Raw genomic sequence first — 20,221 nt, forward strand, 5'->3', positions numbered from 1 at the left:
ACGCAGGCCCAGTTCTGCTGTTGTCGAGTCATAATCAGCAACCATCAGGGGGCGACGCTGAGCTGGCAGCTCACGATGGTCACCATGTCAGCTCAGGTCTTAGCTCTGATTGTAAAGAAAGACAAAAACTCCAAACAGTACCATTTGGGGGTCAGGCAGGGGGCGAAGTCGAGACGAGTCCAAAACCAGGGTAAACTGTCCAACCAGGTAGAAGAATCCAAATCCAAATGGGCAGGCAGGAGAGGTAAGTCAAGAAAGGACGCCAAAAACCAAAGAAGCCACACACGATCACAAAGAATTCCAAAAGGGGCAGAAGGCAGGTAGACTTAACCAGGAAGTAGAGAGGGGATCATTCCGGCGAAGAACAATCTGGCAAAGACTGGATGAACTACAGAGACTTATATGCAGGTGCTTGATGAGCGGGAGAACCGTGGTGCACAGGTGAGCTGCTGATGATGATGAGGTGGGCGTGGCTGAGCAGAGGAGGGAGGGGGCGTGGAGCAGAACTGTGACAATCACAGTGGCACGGATTCTTGTCTTCAGTTCTCGCCAACGTTTTTTGGTTTTTAACTTTGTCGCGGCCGTTCGTTTGAGGAGATGTCAAAGAGGCAGAGGTACTGTTGCCAAAGATCAACAGAACGTTTGAAAGAGTCACCTTATTAGCTTCCTCTTAGCCTACTGGTCAACGTGGTAGGAGCACGTCGTTGGAGATGCGAGACCAGGCAGGAAAATAGAAAAGATTCTCGCCGAGCGTCCCAGGCACCTTCACGACCAAATTGCTGGAAAATCATCTAAATTCATGTATTCTGAACTTGGCATAAGAAGCAAAGACAATTCCGTCTTTGTCTCTTGACAGATCTTTGTAATGACTAATGACTTCGTTATCCTTGACTGGGAGCTTGCTTAGTGTTTGCCATTTTGGCTTCTATGTTTACATTTAAGCATTTAGCAGACGCTTTTTATCCAGAACGACTTCACAAACGAGGAACAAGCGACATAGAAGAACTCTTGGAAAGAAATCTTGGATTGGTGGACTGAGAGTGCAGAAGGACGTCGTGCAGGGGAGGGGTTGCTCGGACAGAAGATGCTCCTTGAAGAGCTCCTTAGAGCTTCTTCTAGACATGGACGGTAATATTTGGCGTCCATGTTGCTGTAGCCAAGCAGCAATCTTCTCATGAACTTGATCTTCAATGCAGACATATGGTTTACAGATATTAGGTCATGCCTGACGTCCTGTTACCTTCAGACTTCGGACAAAAAGCAGAGAACACTTGATAGTTTTCTACTCTTTTCCGGCTCGGCCAAACTGGCATGAACAATTAATGTTGCTCATTAATTAGGCAGGAATGTACATGCAACGTCATAAATAATACATTTCAGAGAGGGTTTTTGTTTGTTTTTTTCCTCCTCCATGTTCCACAACACCGCACACCAAGTTTAATGAAGCCTCATCTCCATGTGAAGCCTTGTTTAATTGTTACGAGGAGCTGGAGGAGCACAGTGAGTCTGCTGCATCCATGACGTTCAGCGTCGTCCGTCATCAACCTGGACATCTGTGTGTCCACCATGTGTTCATTCTTCTGTCCAAACCATAAAATAAATATTGTCCCACTGTCTTTTTTTGACAGTTTCCTTCATGATGCCCTGGCTCCTCGGTTCCTCTCTGACCTCTGTCCATACCATGAAGTCGTATTCTTTTCTCTGTGATTATGTGTGTAATATACTGTATGACACTTGTATTTGTTTAAGTACAGTTTACCTGAGTGTTATTATTATGACATAATTACATACGCCTTTGAAAACCCTGCGAGGCGAGCGGAGCGAAAGTGCCTTGACGGAATTTCTCCATCCGTTATGTAAACGCAGGCAATATAATGGTATAGTTTAGTACATTATGCCGTATAACAAGCAGGGGGAGCCTCTGTAGTAAGTGCTGTGTTGCTGCTCTCTACTGTTGGAGCGGCTGTGTTGTTAAAAACCTCCGAGCTTTGGACTGTAGTACATAAAAACAAGAGTGAGGCAGGTTGTTTTTCTGTTTTAGTCTACATTATGTGGACTAAAGTATTCCACCACACCCCAGTCAGGCTTTTGGGCTCTAGGCCCCTTATCTCCAATGATGGACAATCTTCGTGCTTCAGCATGCCAGGACATTTGCGTCCAAAGTTCGTGGCAGCACTTTGTGGAAGGTTTCTTGAAGGTCTTGACTTTGGAGTTCTAGTGTGGAAGAGCGGAGGGAGCCCTGACCTCCAAACCCCATCGAGCACCTTTGGGATGAACTGGAACAGAGACTGTGAGCCAGAACCTTCTCGTCCAACCATACTACAGCAGGGTTTCTCAATCCTGGTCCTGGGGCACCCTGCTGCACCTGCATGTTGTAGATGTTTCCTTGCTCCAACACCTGATTCAGATGTTCAGCTCATCAGCAAGCGATGCCTGATAACGACCCCTTTATTGGAATCAGGTGTGTTGGAGTGAGGAAACATCTAAAACCCTGAGGAACCGAAAAGGAACCTTCCAGGAAGCCATGTTAAAGTCCCGTATATGTATTTGAATATGTCATTACTGTCGCTGTTGGTGTAATGGTCAGAATACTTGTATCCATATAGTGTGCGTTTAACATCTGGCAGGTCTGGTTAAGGTGCTACACATACTGTCCAAACCTCTGGTTCAATGCTTCTCACGGAGAATAAAAGGACTATTTTTAAGAATGGCTTTGGTCCCTTTCTATATCTGCTCTGTTCTGTTTTACTGTGTTTACGTTTGGCTCCGGGTCACACGGTGATGTAGTGGTTAGCACTCTCGCCTTGTAGCGAGAAGACCCGGGTTCGAGCCCCGGTTGGAACAAGGGCCTTTCTGCATGGAGTTTGCATGTTCTCCCCGTGTGTGCATGGGTTCTCTCCGGGTTCTCCGGCTTCCTCCCACAGTCCAAAAACATGCAATGTGGCGATTAGGTAAATTAGGTAGATGATGACTGACTGACTGACGTTTGGCTCCAAGATGGCGGCAGATGATCCGCCGTGTCGAGAAGCTGAAAGAAGAAGAAAAAGACCTCATGTTTGGTTCCCAGTTTCTTGTGTATTTTTTATACTCCTCCTTTCGTTGCCATTTCTGTTCCGTTTCTTTCAATAAAGTTGTTTTTTTTTCAAAAAAACCTCACTGTAACAGTATTAACAGGTTTTAACAGAAGACACTACAGAGATTCAAAAGTCTAAGCAATGTGTTTAGTTTCAATATAAACGTTAACTTTGTTTACAGTCACCCTCTTTTTCTACAGCGTTACCTGTTTTTTTTTTTGCTTTCTTTCAAACTAAAACTTTTCACAAATTGTACTTTTTTAACTTTTCAACCCGGAATTAATTTGCAGCAACCACTGCGTCCTCAGGGCGACGCCACTGGAAACACATGGTAAAAAATAAACAATAATAATAATAATAATGATAAAAAAAAAGGCATCTACAGAGGCTCATTAATCCCACAGCCCAATTAATGTTGTCAACAAACAACAGCAAACTGAGGAACCCTGTTGTTAATGCGATGCAACTCGCGGACGTGTTTACATTTTCATGAGACACCAGCTCTGCATTTCAAAGCCGACCGCCGCTCCGGCGCCAGATGACGACCCGATAACGGGAACAACACACGCTGATTTAGTGGCGTCGTCCTGCTGGAGCCTGTAATCAGATTTAGCCGTTTTCTTTTTTGTTTTTTTTTAAACGGGCTCCGACAAACGCGACCTCACGTGCGACCCGAGAGACAGCGAGGCGAGCGCGGGAGCTGCCGGTGACTCACATTTCCTCGGGTGACATTAAAGCGGCGCGTCGTAGCCGAACTGTGCAGATATCTGGAAAATTGTTTGGACAAAATGGCCCGCGAGGTTTTTCGCAATACGAGTACAAGAGTACTTTACTTTGTAGTCGCTTTTTTTGTTTGTGCAGGACGTTAAAAAAGAGGGAGACACTCAGACTCAATCGTTAGCGTTTGAATTACACGCGTAGGCTGTTTTTCAAGTAGAGGAAAATGAAAACATTTACCTGTGAGCTCCAGATTGTGTGGGATGCTTTTCAAAGTCACACTCCTGACACGTGTGTGTGTGTGTGTGTGTGAGAGGATACAGCTGCTTTTTTTAAAAGGTCAGCGCTTTATTGGCTTTTTTTTTTTATTTCTAAAAAAGGTTCTAAAGTAGCCTCTCACAGGGCAGGTAAAAAAAACAATACACACAAAAAACCCACTTCTGCTCTTAATGCTCAGTGTAAGAAACTGACGCGGTTGAAAGGAGGAGCTTTTTACAGAGCAGAGGTTCTTGAAGCGGTTTTTATACAACCTGAGAAAATATTGAGCTCTTAAAAGTATCACCAACCGCTAAAATACTGCAGCGTAAACAGAGCGAGTAAAGTCAGGCAGATTTACACCCTCATCATCCTCCTCTTCCTCACATAAACTTCACACACTGGTGTCGTGAAGTTAGATTAAGACGGAGCGAGAGATAAGGCGATCACATACTCTCACATACGATTTCTCCACCAGAGGAAGCTCACGTACCGCAGCTTGAGAACCATGGGCTTAGGAAATGAAATAAACAACAACAAATTAACATCAATCCACCGTCCATTCGCGTTTGACGGCGGTGTTCACAGCTTCACGTACGACGAAGCCGATGAACAGATGCGGCGTTAGCGGTAGACGCGATTGGCGCGGAATCACAGATCGCATCCGTCGCTCCAGTTGAAATAAAAAAAGGTTCTCGACGGTTGAGATTCTGCGAATGACGTCGCGTACTTGCTGTGGAAACATCTGCACCGAAGTGTACGAACCGACAGTAAATCAGGGAGAAACTTTTCCAGAAAACCACAACTTTTTTTTTTTTTATCAAAAACTCTGTTTTGTTTTGGTGAATCAATCCCCAACAGAGAGAAAGAGAAAGAGAAAGAAAGCAGGAACAGACTCAAAGGTAGCCAAACAATGACGTTATTGACAGCAGCTGTAATTTCCATTAAATTCACCGTCGGGCTAAATGCAGCGTAATGGCCTTTTACATTATAAATGTGAATGCCCATCTGTCAATGTTCAGGAGAATAATGGACATTGCGTTCTTAAAATAAGTCCTTTATGTTGCCGGGTAAGATTTGAATCGGCTCGAAAACATTCACATACACGAGCTGAAGGTTTCGAGTGACTTTGAACGTGGTTGCGTTTCAAAAACTGACGATCTTCTTCGAGGTCTTACAGAAAATGGTTCCAAAACAAAAAAGGAGAAAATATTTAGTGAACAGTGAATGACTGGTTTAAAGTGGCCACATGTTATAAACAAGGTATGAAGCAGCCACTTTATTAGGTACACAGTAACAGGCACCTAATGAAGTGGCTGCTTTTGAAGCAAAAATAAAAATATCGATCAAATCTACAGTTAGATTTGACATATAATCTAAACTCTTTAAATTAAATTAAATTAAATTAAATTAAATTAAATTAAATTAAAGTAAAGTAAAATAAAGTAAATTAAATTAAATTAAATTAAATTTAAAAAAAATTGTACAATGTCTTCCTGCCGCCACAGAAAAAAACAAAATGTGATTCTTCACAGAGAATTAACAATATATTCACTTTTATTAGTAAATTATACATCTATACAATAGATCCTTAATAAAACTGCAGCTATACAAATCATTAAAGAAGTACCCACATGATATCACCCTCTGCAATATGACCTAAACACTCGGAGAGGTACGTGTTCGTCCTCTCATACTGGAGATCTGCAGACTATCACATGGTGAGACATACTTAGTTTACAGGGACATGCACAGATCAGGTCCAGAGGCTCAGGACACGCAGCTCCCCACCCCCCGTCCCCCAGAACTGTCCTTCTGTAGCCACGGGCGGCGTCGGACGGAAGGTAAGCGCTAATTGTTCGTCAGTGTTTCCGTCCACGCTTCGACTTTGGCGTCAGTGCAAAACGTCCAAGAACCCGGCGTGAGACGTCTTCTCCTTTTGAAGTTTTGTACAGACATTGAGGATCCGAGGGGGTAAATTAGAACGACTTGTCCGCCACCGTAGTCCGTGTCACCAAACTTAAAGAAATGAATGAAAAAAACAAAAACAAACAAAAAACCTTCCTGTTATTCTGTGTGGGCGGGGCTTAACCTAGCGTGTTAAGCTCAAAGTTTAAGGAGCAAAATCTCAACCTGATGGGAAACTTTGTTCATCCCTCTGGCGCCATCTTCAGTGCTACGCTGGATTCACATGTGCGGCGCGCAACGGAGGCAATTCAAATTTGCACCATGCCAATATTCCGGCACAGCTTTAGCTTTATATGTAGCGCAAACCCGACACAGCCGGTCGTACGCCACGTCAAACACCTGCTTCCTCACCGTCGTCAGGCTTTTCCGCGACGCGCATGTACGTGTGAATCCAAAGCACTGCTTAAATGCTGTCTGTCTGTCTGTCTGTCTGTCTACCATCTCTATTGGCTAACGGTTTATAAAAGTGTCTCTTCTGAAGTCCATGCTCTAATTTTTTTTCATTTTTGTGTGATGTGTCATGTCCACTCTGGACCTCTAGGTGGCTCTAGACTCTGTTTGTTTTATTGAAGCGTGTGTATGGTTTTGTTACAGTGATAAAATATATATATATATATATATATATATATATATATATACATATACATATATATATTAAAAAAAAGTTTTTTAGAAAACACAACCCAGTGTCCCTGTAATCCACACAGCACATAAATGAACCAATGATTTCAGCCATTTTTCTTCTTGGTTGCAAAACAAAAAAAAGAAATCAAAAATCTTACGCACTCGTGGCTAACTTTATCCAAATCTTTATCCCACGAGTTTGGTTTGCGAACAGGTCTGCGATACTTCCAGGATCTTCTGTTCCCTCTCGAGTCCAGACTGCATTTCCATTTGCATATAACAAGTGCGTTACGTTATTTTCCCAACTTTCGCAGTGGTTGTCGGGCGAGCCGCGAGTCGCACGCTGAAATAAAAACACTTTGTTTGTATGATAGAAAACTGCTGCCAGAGAACACCAAAGAAACCACCGTGAGGAGTTGCCTGGAAGGTAGTTTGGACGCTCAACCTCCTCACTGGACACAGATTTGTGTTTTTTTTTAAAAAGGTAAAAACTAAAATCCTCTCGTCTAATTTCATATTTCTGCTACTCTCATGGTACAATATACACAAGCGTTTATAGATTTATACAAACAAGGAGTTAGAACGGTGAAAATAAAAACCTGGACTTTGTGAAAGCGTCAAGCTAGCATGGGCTAACAGAAGCTAACAGACTTCTGACGGTTCTCGGAAAACGGTGAAAAAAAAACGCTCGACTTGTGTCTGTAAATGCGACTTCCCTTTTTGTGCAAATCACAGGGATAACGTCTAAAATAAATACTAACTCATATGCAAATTAGGCACTCGTACAGTATAGGCAGTATTGTCCCGGTTTTTTTTCTTCCTCCACAACACTCGCCGTGACCGCAGGGGAAAAAAAAACCGACAACAACAACATAATAAAAAAAAAAAGATAAATAAAAAGGACAGCCGTGAACTGAACGCTCGCATATCTTACAAGCCTGGCCTACATTTCCCAGACTTGTGAGTAGTTTTATTCCCACAGAAATGTGGAAATATTCAGCATTTGAGAGTTTTCAAAGCAGAACTGTGTCAGCCGTGCGCGCCCACACACACGTGAGGAGTGTGTGCTCGCCGCGCGTCCGCCGTCTTTGTTCCCGCAACAATGTCCGTCCTCCGTCCGGGCTTTATTTTGTTTTTTGTTTTGTTTTTTTGCTTCACACACTTTTTGCAACGACAGACAACCACAGCAGCTCGATTGGGACAGTTTCACCGACATCAAATACACTAAGAGCTGTGAGGAGGCAGCCACTCGCTCGCACTTGTACGGAGATGTTTTAGTCGTAAAAAAAATTATAATTCAAAATGGAAAAGAAAAACAATGCCGCAGCAGCACGTTCCTTTCCGGCGAGTCCTTTTCCAAGAGCGAGGTACGTTGGCAAACTCCGGGCCCCCCCGAGAGCGCGCCCTGCAGGTCAGATGTAGTACTCCTTCATGTTGTCCCTGATTGTGTTGTGGAGTTGCAGCTCTGTAGTCCTGTAGTCTGTGTACATGCTGTGTCTCTGCTCCTCTTTGATGCCGCCGCCGCTGCCGCCGCCGCCGCCGCTGCTCCTCTGCGCCTGCCGCTGCTGGTAGAGGAGGCGGCTCATCACGGCGAGGGCGCACACGGCGATGAAGACCACGGCCGTGACGACACCTGAGAGCACAGCGGGGGAAAGTGCAAAGTTGTCAGCTTTAAACTCAAAACGGCACGCGGTTGAAAAGTCGACGACACCATGAGTAACTTAACACCTAAATCACTTATTTTAGGTGTAACCCGGTGGATATGTGTATCTAACGCCGGTGTAACAGCGCTGTTCCACTACACAGTTCCAGCATGACCTGCTCTGACGAGGTTCCAAGTGAGCTGGTGCTAAAATGTGACGTCGACAGACAAGTTAGAGTCATGAGCAAGAATCAAACCAAACAATGCCGAACTGTGTTAAAAAGATTTAATGTCCGACATTTAGCAAAGGAAATGTCTAAAATCTCAACATTCAACAGGTATAATTAACTGGTGTAATTAGCGACACCACTGCCGTCACTGTTTGGTTCAAGTTTTGTTTTGCACCTCTTGTCTTGTCATGTCACCTCATCACTTCCTGGTCTTTGTCTGCTTTCCCGCCTTTTTTCTTGCCCCGCCCCTAATTACTTTCACCTGTTTCTCTGTGTGCTCCTCGTACTCCTCGTGTGACATTTTGCTTTGTTTTCTTCTTGTTTCATTTTTGCTTCCGTCAGCTCTTTGTTTTCTACACGTATTTGTATATTCTTGGCATTTTTCAAAATCAGCCGCTGCCTCTTAAGACAGGGTTTAAGTTACGCTTCAAATTAGTGTCAATTTGTGCTTACAAACACATTTTTTTTTTTACTTTGACAACTGCCTGAATCTTATGCACTCATTAGTTATGAGTCTTTTTTTTTTTACTGAGTCGTTTTTTGTTTTTTTACTGATGAATTGTTCTGCTCTTGACTGTTTTTTACCGTGTTGTAATTCAATTTAAGAAGAAGTGATTTAGAGATGCAATATCTGCTATACAATCAAATACTCTGTGGTGACTGCAGAGGATAATTTGATTCACTTAAGTGCCCTGAAATCCTCGTGTTTAACAAGACCGATATGGACGATATAAAATAATTAAAACAAGGCCATTTACTCTGCGTTTCGATGAGCTGATATGAAATGTAGTCCTGTGTCAAATCAGCTTTTTTCGCAGCGTGTTTGTCCTCTATCAGTTTGGAGGCTGCAGGATATTAAGGAAATATGCAAAATGTGATAACACTGTTGAATATTGTGATGAGAATATAACTTGTGATAAATAAACAAATATCCTGCTTTGGGTTTGCTGCTATTGAAGGTGATTTAAAGGAATTCATTTCATTCAGGTGTCACCAAAGTTATTTTGTTAGGGTTTGTGAACCACTTTCTTTTTTTCAGTGCATTATTTCCATTTGAATAACATTGTTGTTGTTTTTTTTTTATGAATCATCCTCTTAAGACATTTTCTGCTACTTTAAACAAAAACAACTCTTACAACCTGGATTGTTGAAATAAACCCAAAATAACAATATCATTTACATATCATTTTGAAATTAAGTTCCAAGAAATGTTTGGTAAATGAATTAAAACTTAATTGTATGCGTGTTATTAAAACTTTGTACACATAAATCTTGACTTAAAGTTTGGGAAACACTGGTCAAACCATTTTTCTTCTAATTTGTCTGCCCACCAAGTTGTTTGGTATTAAAATCGTACGTTTTTGGCCAAACAAGAAAAACTGTCTTAAAGATGCTACATTTTCTATATATTGAGCAGACCTTGTTTGGTCCATTGGTATCTATACGTCACATTTAAGTATAATGTCCTGTCACAGTGAAGGTAAAACACGTAATAACAATAGTAATAACAATAACACATTTACTTTACATCGCAAAATGATCTCAAAGCGCACACCGTGACAATAAAAAGAAGCAACATATGACAATAAAAGCATGACGAGGTGATTGCCCGGGGCCCCCGAGATGAGCGAGTGGCCCCTGATGATGACTATTTTATGAGATCTGTTATGATCAGTTATGGATATGATGACGGTAACAATGGAAATGTGAGAAATCCTCCAACGAAGCCTTTCGACGGTGGGTTGCTTCAAAAATGTAGAATCACAATTACTTTTGGGGGTTGGCTACCTTGCTCAGGGGCACCCAACCCTTGATGTGCCCTTGGATTTGAACCGGCAACCCTCACTGTAGAAGCCCAATTTCCCTTCCACTTGGCCATGGGCAAATTTGCAGCAGCAGAAAATATTTGGTTGTCACTTCAAGTGGACTCTAAAGTGTTATTGCACATATGTTGAACATAATAGGCGATTCATAATTTCAATCGTTCACAAGGGTGGGGGGTCTTTTTGCCCGGTGGGGGGCCTAAAGTGCCTTTAAAAGCCTCAAGAATATCTACAGCCATTCCTTTTCATTGACGTTATTTGGTGTCACACTGATCTTTAAGACCCTTTTCTGTCAACTGTAAGACGTTTGAACTGCAGGGAAAGAGGTAAATACAAGGCAAGTGCGTCAAACCCGTTAGCATCACCATTACCATCATCAGGCCCCAAATCTACATTTCAAACCAAAGTGCTTCAATGGCACTGAAAAGATGAAAATGAGCTTTAGCTGGGAATGACTTATTAGCAGAAGAGAATTAAGACGGACGCAAATGGAGAGAATGACTGATAACAAACAGCTGGGACTCATTTTGCGTTTGCCAAAGAAAAACAAAGCCAGCACAGACGAGAGGGGAGAGGAGATGAGGGGGGAAAAAAGGAAAACACAGACCTGCGATCACAGCCAAGTCCCTCTGGCTGCCGTTGCCACGCTGCTCCTTATCTTTATTGGCTGTTACTGCTTGATCTGGAAAATCACCAAAAACAAAAAACAAAAGAGTGAATTCATTACACGGGAAATGTATGCCATGATGTTTGGACCTGTGGAATCTGCGGTTGTCACATACACCTCTGGAATCACACAGAATTTAATTAGTTCCCCCTCCTTCCTCTGCGATAAATGAGTTTTGCCTCTCTCTTGTTCCGTGCCTCAGCTTGGTTAAAGGTCAGACACCATTCCGCCTCTAAGACGTCGATTTTACTCTTCGTCCCTTATAGATATATGTGGCCATTAGACGCAGGCAGAGTCTGACCTGCCGGAGACCTTGCTCGGATGGAAGGCGGCGATGAGGCGGCGTGACATGTGATGCGTTGCCACATTTAACCCTTGTCAAAGTGTCAGAGTGAATGGTGTGTATGAAACGCAGACGAGCCCTTGAAGCAAGCGGCCGCTGGTTTCATGCCGCGGCTCCAGGAGATGAAGCCGTTTAATCCATGGCCTCCACCTCCTGAGGTTCCCGACTGTAGAATCAGGGAATCATAACAGGAATGATCTGAATTTAAAGCTGCATTTGCTTTGTAAATATGGCGTTGACGAGATGTAGAACTCCTCTTAGGAATCATTTGAGTGTACGTGGTTGTGTTCTCATTCATACTAAAATAAGGATTCCACAAATGCGTGTTTAATCTAGTCCCCGTTTGTATGTCCTCGCCTACGTTAGGATTACCAGACTGAAAGTGACTCATGGAGGATTTTTTGAGGGCTGTAGTGTGGCAAAACCAATGAGGAGCGTGAGTTCAATCGCACCGATATCTTTCCTCGACAGGATCAAACTTTGTGCGCCTGTGTGCTGTCTGACAGATCAGGTAGAGGCTGGTAATCGCAGCCTTGGAGTACCAGATGGTACTGGTGGACCTCCTCGCATAACCTCACTCAGGGGTCCATACGCAGCCACAGCATGTCCATGTGGTCTGACAATATGGGTCCCAAGTGGTTTCCATGGTATTCCCATTTCAAGTCCATGTCCACTTTGTACCCTTTTCCAGGCTCCCGGGGTACTAAGTGGGCTTGGGTTTGAGGTTGGCAAATTATGCAGGTCCAATGTGGTTTCAGTGACATACATGGAAACCATTGAGGTTAGGGTTGGCGCCCCGGATAGGACTGAGGCCCTGTGTCTTTGTTATGCCGTGTTTCCATCATGGTAGGGTTTAGAATGGTAAAGCCCTGGATCAGGCTTGCGTTTCGACCGAGAACAGTGACTTCACTTGACAGACGAGGTGTGGGCTGTGCTGTGCCTGATGTTTGGTGCTAGAGGCGCCAGAAGGACGTGTCAACGAGCTACGTAGCATGAAAGTTGTTGGCATGACAACTTCATCATCATCATCTCAACAAGACGTCAAGCTTTGTATGAGAATAGACTGCGGGGGTGTTTGCCTCAGCCTCCATATTTACACCCATCACAAGGTGTTGATCAGCTGTCTAACGGTCGTGGATGGAACCGCTCAAACTCCATACGTACCATTTTACTGTGGTACCCCAAAGAAAAGGGCGCCGAAAATGAACTGGTTGAGGCCAGTTATCTTGGCGCTACTCCTGATGGTACCGCGCCAAACCAAATAGTTCCGCCCGGTGACAGAGCGGCGGTATATGGCGCTCTCGGAATGAGTACATGCTGCTCCGCCGATCCGATATTGTGGGCACCAACCTTGTCACTGAACACATAAAACTTATTTTACTGGCGAGAGCCTGTTGGTATACGTGTGCAACTAGTTTTTAATTGGAAGACACTTTCACTGTTGCTTATAAAAAAAGTCAAACTTTTCTCAAGCACACGCTCCATAAACACTCAACCTTGAGTGTTTATGCAGAAACATTTGATTGGGCACCTTATTTAAAAGTTCTGGTATAATAATGCACCCGCTGTGGCAAAACAAACACACACCTCAGTTCATGCATGAACTTCATATAAAATGACAGATGACAGACATTTGTGTTGCTGTCATGTGACACTTGACAGCGGCATGAATGAACACATATAGCACATCTGCTCTGTCAGTTAGAGTGAAAGCGCAGGTGTTTCTGAAACTGTAGCCGTTAAACAGGAAGCTAATGAGAGCGACTCCGACTCTCTCAGGAGACGTGTTCATTTCTCATTATTATTCTCACATACATTTGAGGGTAAACCCAGGTTTTTTGTCGCCCGTCATGAACTGCATCATTGAGACCATGACAGATCGCGGCGCGGCATTTGATCCAGCGTTTGTACAAAAACACTGTTCAGTTGAAGAGAAGCAGCTCATATAAACAGTAGGATTGGGATTTAATAGCATTTTATGGGTGAGAGGCAGGAAATACAAGCGTTTTTCGGAGACAGATACTAAATTATTCAACGTTGACAATAATAAAGCTTGACTAATGAGTATTCACAAACTGAAAATGAGCCGAGCGGATGAGAAATGAAATGTTTTCCAGAAGTGGCAGAAGCCAAGGAAGATAATTTTTCACAGGATGGTGAGCGGATATTTTGTCATATTTTGTGTTTTGTGTGTCGTTTTTGTTTGTAACTGTGCACCGCGCCTGTCTGCTAGTGTGCTAAAACACTTAGCCTCTCTGTGTTGTATGTGCTGCCAGCAATGCTAACATTAGCATCCTTTGTTGTTGTTGTTGTTGCTTGCCCTGTTTAGATCAGTCCAATCACACATGGTGTGTAGGGATCTGTATTTATATAGCGCTTTTGTAGTCTTGATGACCACTCAAAGCTAAAGCTGCTTTACGCTACATACGGCACATCCATGCGCCGTATGAAAGGAAACCGTTTCACAGCTCTTTATATCAGGATAATTAGGTAAATATGCTAATGCTTCAACTGGGAAGACTAATGCTGCATATTTTCATAATGGAGGAATACATTACACATAATAGGAGACACGTCGCTCGCTGATAACAGGGGAGTGCAAATGTGACGTTATATACAAAACTAGACGAGAAGTGTAAGTGTACGTACACGTGTCACTGCTAAATCTGACTTGAATAAACCAGAAAAAACTAGTTTAATCCAGTGAAATCCCCCTGGATAATGATGGATTATGATGTTACTGTTGGAATAGTCCAAATGTCATAATCTTAATGTGGAAATTCAGTTTACATCTTATTGGTTTTAACGCAACTTTCTCCGATTTCAACCTCTTGAGGAGATAAAGATGCTCTTCCTCCCGATTTGTGATTAAGTCATTTAATACATCTAACAACACTTTGCTGACCAGGAATCAGGTGGTCAGACTCACGTAAACAGCCCACCTTCCACTGTAATTAAATCCTTTATACAGGACAATAACATGGACAAGCAAGCATAAGCAGCAGGAGCTACGTCTGTTCAGTGTCCAGTTATTTCATCGTAGCAGAGGAAGATACAAATGGCGAGGAAAAAGTCAATTAGCAACGTTAAAGTGACAAGCTCACAAAAACATTTGGCACAGGCCAAAGGACAAAGAATATAATTAGAGCTGCGACTCACTTTTATGTCAGAAAACTGAAACATGAAGTTCTTGGTCCTTGTTCCCTAAAGTAAGAAGTATAGTTGAACACTAAGTAACCTCGACGATCTTTTACCTTGCAGAATGTGCGAGGTGGACTCGGCTAGCGCTCCACAGTTCGACTGGACGAGAGGACCGCGGATGGTGACCAGCGAGCTCCCTCGGTTCGTCAGCGCCGCCTTCAGTGGCGCCACGTGGTTGAACTGAACCGAGGAGAGGCAGCCGACGAAGCCCTTGGACGCCGCCTGCATCACTTCCTCGTTGAGGTTTTCCCTCCCTGTGGAGTCGCAAACATTCACAGTGAGTAGGAACGAAAGTTACACAAATCTTCGGAAATCTTCCGGATTTCATGCGAGGCACTTACTGGTGACTTTGCCCAATGTCAACGATCTGATTAGGATCAGCTCTGCATCGGATGACAGCGTGTACTTTCTGTGGATGTCCTGGTCGATCTGGTTGAGTGGAGAGAAATCAAATAACAAGCCGATTACAAGAAATCTGAACCGGGGGCAACACCAGCAGCAGCAGCAGCAGCAGCAGCGGCAGCACATTTCAATACAGTATAGATTGAGAATCGTGTTCTCTGCAGCATCACGCGGCACTGTATCCGCCCACAGACGGCTTTGGAGTGATTTAGACCGCGCTGAATCAGAGGCATCACTTAACTTGATGATCTGCGGGATTTCAATTTCACCCACTGTCTACAAATGCCCCCACAGTGGTACAGAGCGGCTGAGGACTCGTCATGAAGACACGGTTTGGACAGCAAATATAAAGTTGAACACTCTGGCTCCTTATAGTCACACGGGAACAGAACTTTCCCCATGTGATCTTTGTCTTTTTTGTTCCTAAAAACTTTAAACCTTTAAACACACAAAAAAAACCCTTAAAGGACTCTAAGGCTGCTACAGAAATGCACTGAGAAGCAAACTGAGAAGACGTTGTCGAGGGTTGAGTGTTGGCTTAGAGACATCATCAAAGTTGGGTTTTTGGTAAAAATGGCGTTTTAAGGCTGCCAAAACTTTGGTTCCGTCTGGATAAGCTCATCCTCATATGTATGGGGCCTACGTCCAGTTCGATGTGAGGCAGACATTAACTAATTAAAGGTCAGGAGTGTAGAAATGCTGCCCAATCTTTCTGCAGATGACTCATTCTTTTATGTTTGTTTATTAATCAGGTTTGTGCTTCAAAATGTGGAAAAAACACGCTTTTTCCGTATTTGGCAACTGTAGAAACATGGCGGCACAAGATGGCCGCCTCTGTAACGCAAGGCCCCTTGCCTGAAGTATATAAAATAATCTTATTTTAAGGTTAAGATTATAAACATATTTAGGACTAGCATATTTTATCTCTACGGATGAGCCGATATCAGTATCCAACAGATAAATATGTAAAATCCGATACTATCCAAAGTTCTGCAAAAAAAAGTAAATAAACAGCATTTTAGCTGAGTCATGTTGTAGGCTGTTTATTTCTTCTTTATGGGAGAAGAATATTTGTAATAGTTGGAGATTTATGTCTTTGAAATAGCTTAAATCGGCTCAAATGTGTTGTTAAAACGGCTTCAGTTGAAAAGGTCTAAAAAAGTAAATTTCTGCCAATAAACTCTGCCAAATTTTACACACTGGACCTTTAAAACAGTTTCTACATGATGTTATTGCATCAGCTGCTGTGCTAATGTCACACAAAACATCTCATTTCATTATTTAATCCAGGTGCTTGAGTTAAATAAGAATGCAACAGAAATATAACGTTTGTTCGTGAGTCTGATCGGTCAAGTTAAATGTGGAAACGTGGCCGCCGCGCGACAACAGGTGTTCGCATGTGAGGGGGGCGATTGTTACCGTGCAGAATATTGTTGTTGTTTTTGTCAGCGCTGAGCTATTTTAAAACCGATGAGAAATAAGGCTCGAAAATCAAGCCTGAGCTACGATCGTACACTAATAATTCAATTCAATCATTTTTCACTCAAAAAGGTTATGAGCTCTCCAGCTGCCCTGAAGGAGAGGAAGCCATGGATTTGTGTGATTGAGGAAAATGACATTAAAATGTACACAGGCAAATAAAGTATCATTTCATTTTCTTGGTTTCTCATCTCCAGCTGAACCTTTGTGTAGCAGCGATGCTACTAATGCCCTCACCCCCCCTCATCACCTTATCTCTGATTGTCATGTGTTGGCTGGAGATGACTAGATTTCCAACAATCTGGCTCAATTAGAGATTCTTTCTAAGTGAGTTTTTGAAGAGGGCAGAAATAGCGGTTGGCGACTGTCAATCAGGGCGCCGCAAATCTCCTCTGCAACTGGAAAATTGGGCTGAAAATGAATCAATTTGAACTTCAGACTTCAGGCGTCCTCGCTCTGGGCCCTTTTTTTACCCAACCAATTCACAGAGATCGGCTCTGTCATCGTGAAGTTTGACCAATCGCTTGATCCTCTCCTGCATCAGCGTTGATATTTCAAAAGGTGACGGTGGTAAGTTGATCAGGTGTGTTGGAACAGGAAAACATCTAAAGACATGCAGGACAGGGGTCCCTGAGGACCAGGATTGGGAACTTAAATGTTCTATAAAGTCCTGAAATGATGTTCCTTTCAATGTAATCTTGTAAGGTTTTCTTTTATACTCCTTTGTTACCACAGACGGAACCATACAATATTACCTTCATTGAACAGTCCTCCAATAACACTCTAGGATTATTCATTCATTCATTTCCTGTGGTGTTAATTTGGTTCTCATTTCAGATACTTTACTTCCTGTGGCCTGATTTCTAACCCGTCCATTATTGTTTGCACCTGTTGCTCATTATCCTCAACCCCCTTTTTTTTCTTTCCAGTTTCACAAGCTCCTCGGCTTCATTTGATCCCTGCCAGTTAGTTCTATTCAGTTTCTTTGATAGTGTACCTGCATTTGTCCCTTGAGCGATGTCCTCGCCTCTTTTGTCTCTTGATTTTGTCTCCTGCCCTCAGGACTGGTTCACTGACTTTATTCGATTTTCATCAAGTAAAAGGACTTGTTCTTTCATCATCTTTCTCTCAGTCTACGGTGGAGAATTTCACTATTTTTGAGGATTGAGAAACACTAAAGAATTAATCATCAATATGTTATTATTATCATTATTATAATAACCTTTATTTAATCAGGTGTTACATCATGTCCTCTTTTACAAGAGGACATTTAACACATTTAAGGGTCACAGACGGACAAAAAGACAAAGAAAAGAAAAGAAAGAAATTTCAAAAAATGTGTTGTTTTTGATACATGATACAGCTCCAAATTTAGAGGTGGAATTGGAAATGAATGTACGCGCTTTTATTTCCTCGTTTCTTGACGACTCCAACAGTCTTTTTCCTTGTTTTAATGAGGAGGAGCGTGACCGTCTGCAGGCTTCAGACCCACACGGGCATTTTTTGCATCTCTCCACTGGCGAACAGTTCATCTTAGAATCCATTTTAGAAGCCTTGAATGGTCTTGTTCCTTCTTATATCCGCTACATAGATGTGCTGCACCTCCACTCTCTCAGTCATCAGGTGAGAGGCTACGTGTGGTTTACGCTGCTCAAATTGTGATTCTTTTAAAAAACAGAAGCTGAAAACAGAGCTCTTTAAACAGGCAAATGACAAATAATCCCTGTTTTATCTATTTTATTATTGTTCTGCATTTGTTTTTTTTATGTTTTTATTGTTTATTTCAAGTACCTTGTGATATTTATGTGTGAAAGTTTACTTTCTCCTGTTTACCTGGTTAGGGAGGTAGGGATTAGTGTGTGTCTTGGTTTTCTGATTTGTTTGCTAGGGTTTAGGCCGCGTCCAGACGGCAAACGGCACGCAGCGTAAACAGTTCCCCGTAAAGACGGCATCGACTCGAAACGCTGTAAATGACAGGACTGTAACATTGCGCTGTAATGTTACACCAAAGATGATGTTGCATACATTTGATATGATAATATAACCGAGCCAGAGGAAAGAAAGGGAAATAATGTCTGTTTGTTTATGTTTACGGTGCGGGCCTTTTTTCCTTTTTAAAAAAAAGCAACTAGCGACAAATCTAGCGACTTTCTGTCATAAACCTAAATAATTAACGAGCAGTTAAGTATTTAGAACAGTTTCAGGTCCCCTAAAACCCCATCTCTGTGTGGACGGAACGCCTAAACCTAAACATGTTTCCGTGTGGACGGCCCCTTGGTTAGTTTCTGGTTCTCTGGGGAAAGTGAGAGTTTTGTTTGTTATTTTGAGCTGGATTCACCCTGCAGGTCTTTGTAAATATGCTATCACGAGCACAACCACTTAACACTTTGTAAATTATAATAAATTAGTCACTGTTGTCACACAATCTCCACTCTCTGTTTTGTGTTTTATGTTGCGCTCTGGTGTCCCCTGGGCCGGGCTTAACAGTCATACGAAAGAAAAATAAAACACAGAGTGATAAAATATCAAAAACAAACAACATTAAATTAAACAGGACACGGGGATTCACTTTAAACAGCTACAGTTTAAATGAAACTTTTTTACTTAAGATACCGTTCTAAGCTGATGCAGCAGCAAAGCTGGACAACTTTTGTCCCCAAGGACAAAAACGTGATAAAAATATGCCCTAAATGCAGGATCACCTTGTAGATTAGATATAGAAAATAATGAACAGATGACAACTTACCTGGACATAACTATATTTTACATCTTGTATTCCACTGATATTAATCTGCAAACACGTTTGCAACAACCTCTGACAACATCTGTATATATATATATACATATATATGTGTGTGTACCACCAGAATCATGCGGTGCAGATTAGAGAAAAAGATGTGTTGGTGGCAAAAAAGAAGCAACACAACGCTGAGCTTCAGTGGATTAAATCAAAGTGTAACCTCGCTGCAGTAAAAAAAGTAAAAAGTGCACCACAGGGGTGCGCGAGTGTGATATAGCATCACTGCTGCGTGTGGTCAGAGGTGAAAAACAGACTTGAAACTTTCACCCAGGGGCTCAGTGAACTGCTGTTTTATCCTGGCGTTAAGTTATTCTATAAATAGTAGAAATGTTGACACTGACCTCTGCGATGAAGCCGACTGTGAACTCGTGGGGGTCGGCAGCGAGAGCAAGCACACAACCCTCCATCTTTATTTCAACACCGCTGTGTTTGAACTGCACATTTTCCTGCCCGAAACACTAAATATTGGCACTGAACGGCGCTGAACATTGCACTGTATGCGGAGAGGTTTTTTTTGTTGTTGCATATCCGCGTCTCTCACCTGGATGTAGAGGTTTTTGCCCACTCTGTGGATCCGGATCCGGTGGAGGCGTCCGTCTGCCAGGTTCCCGGGAACGGGGCTGAACACGTCGGCTCTTCTGTCCGTTTGAAGATGATACCAGATCTGCAGACTCCCTGGAAAGGGAGCATGAAGAGATGTAGCGCATGATTAATTCAGCGCGGTTTACATAAAACATAATATACGTCTTTGAATTAAATCAGTCATTGCCAGAGAGTGGGTCAGAACCCACAGAAGGGACTCGCGGGACATATTTTTTTTGGGGTCACTATGAAAATAAAGGTCTGTTTAAAAAAGAAATATTGCTCTGTTCTCCAGTTCTATTGTGTGAAATGCGGTAGTTTGTCTTTAAAAAGTCACTTTTAAATGCCTAAAGTCAATTAAATTATGATGCTTTTGGGGGAAGTTCTGCACATTTGTTGTTGTTTTGCCGACTC

General features: G+C 42.6%; 1 protein-coding gene across 1 annotated transcript in view; it reads right to left on the reverse strand.

The window, feature by feature from the left end:
- Positions 1-5,585: 5,585 nt before the first annotated feature.
- The window catches only part of cntnap5a (contactin associated protein family member 5a), a 120,635-nt gene continuing 105,999 nt past the window's right edge, over positions 5,586-20,221 (reverse strand). The window contains exons 20-24 of the mRNA XM_044015514.1: positions 19,767-19,900; positions 14,886-14,973; positions 14,598-14,798; positions 10,941-11,015; positions 5,586-8,271 (exon numbers count right to left, since the gene is read on the reverse strand). Coding sequence (XP_043871449.1) covers positions 8,051-8,271; positions 10,941-11,015; positions 14,598-14,798; positions 14,886-14,973; positions 19,767-19,900 — 719 coding nt within the window. The 3' untranslated portion in view covers positions 5,586-8,050. The remainder of the gene's footprint in view (positions 8,272-10,940; positions 11,016-14,597; positions 14,799-14,885; positions 14,974-19,766; positions 19,901-20,221) is intronic.

This window comes from Solea senegalensis, linkage group LG2 (assembly GCF_019176455.1).
Source record: "Solea senegalensis isolate Sse05_10M linkage group LG2, IFAPA_SoseM_1, whole genome shotgun sequence".
NCBI classification, from domain to species: Eukaryota; Metazoa; Chordata; class Actinopteri; order Pleuronectiformes; family Soleidae; genus Solea; species Solea senegalensis.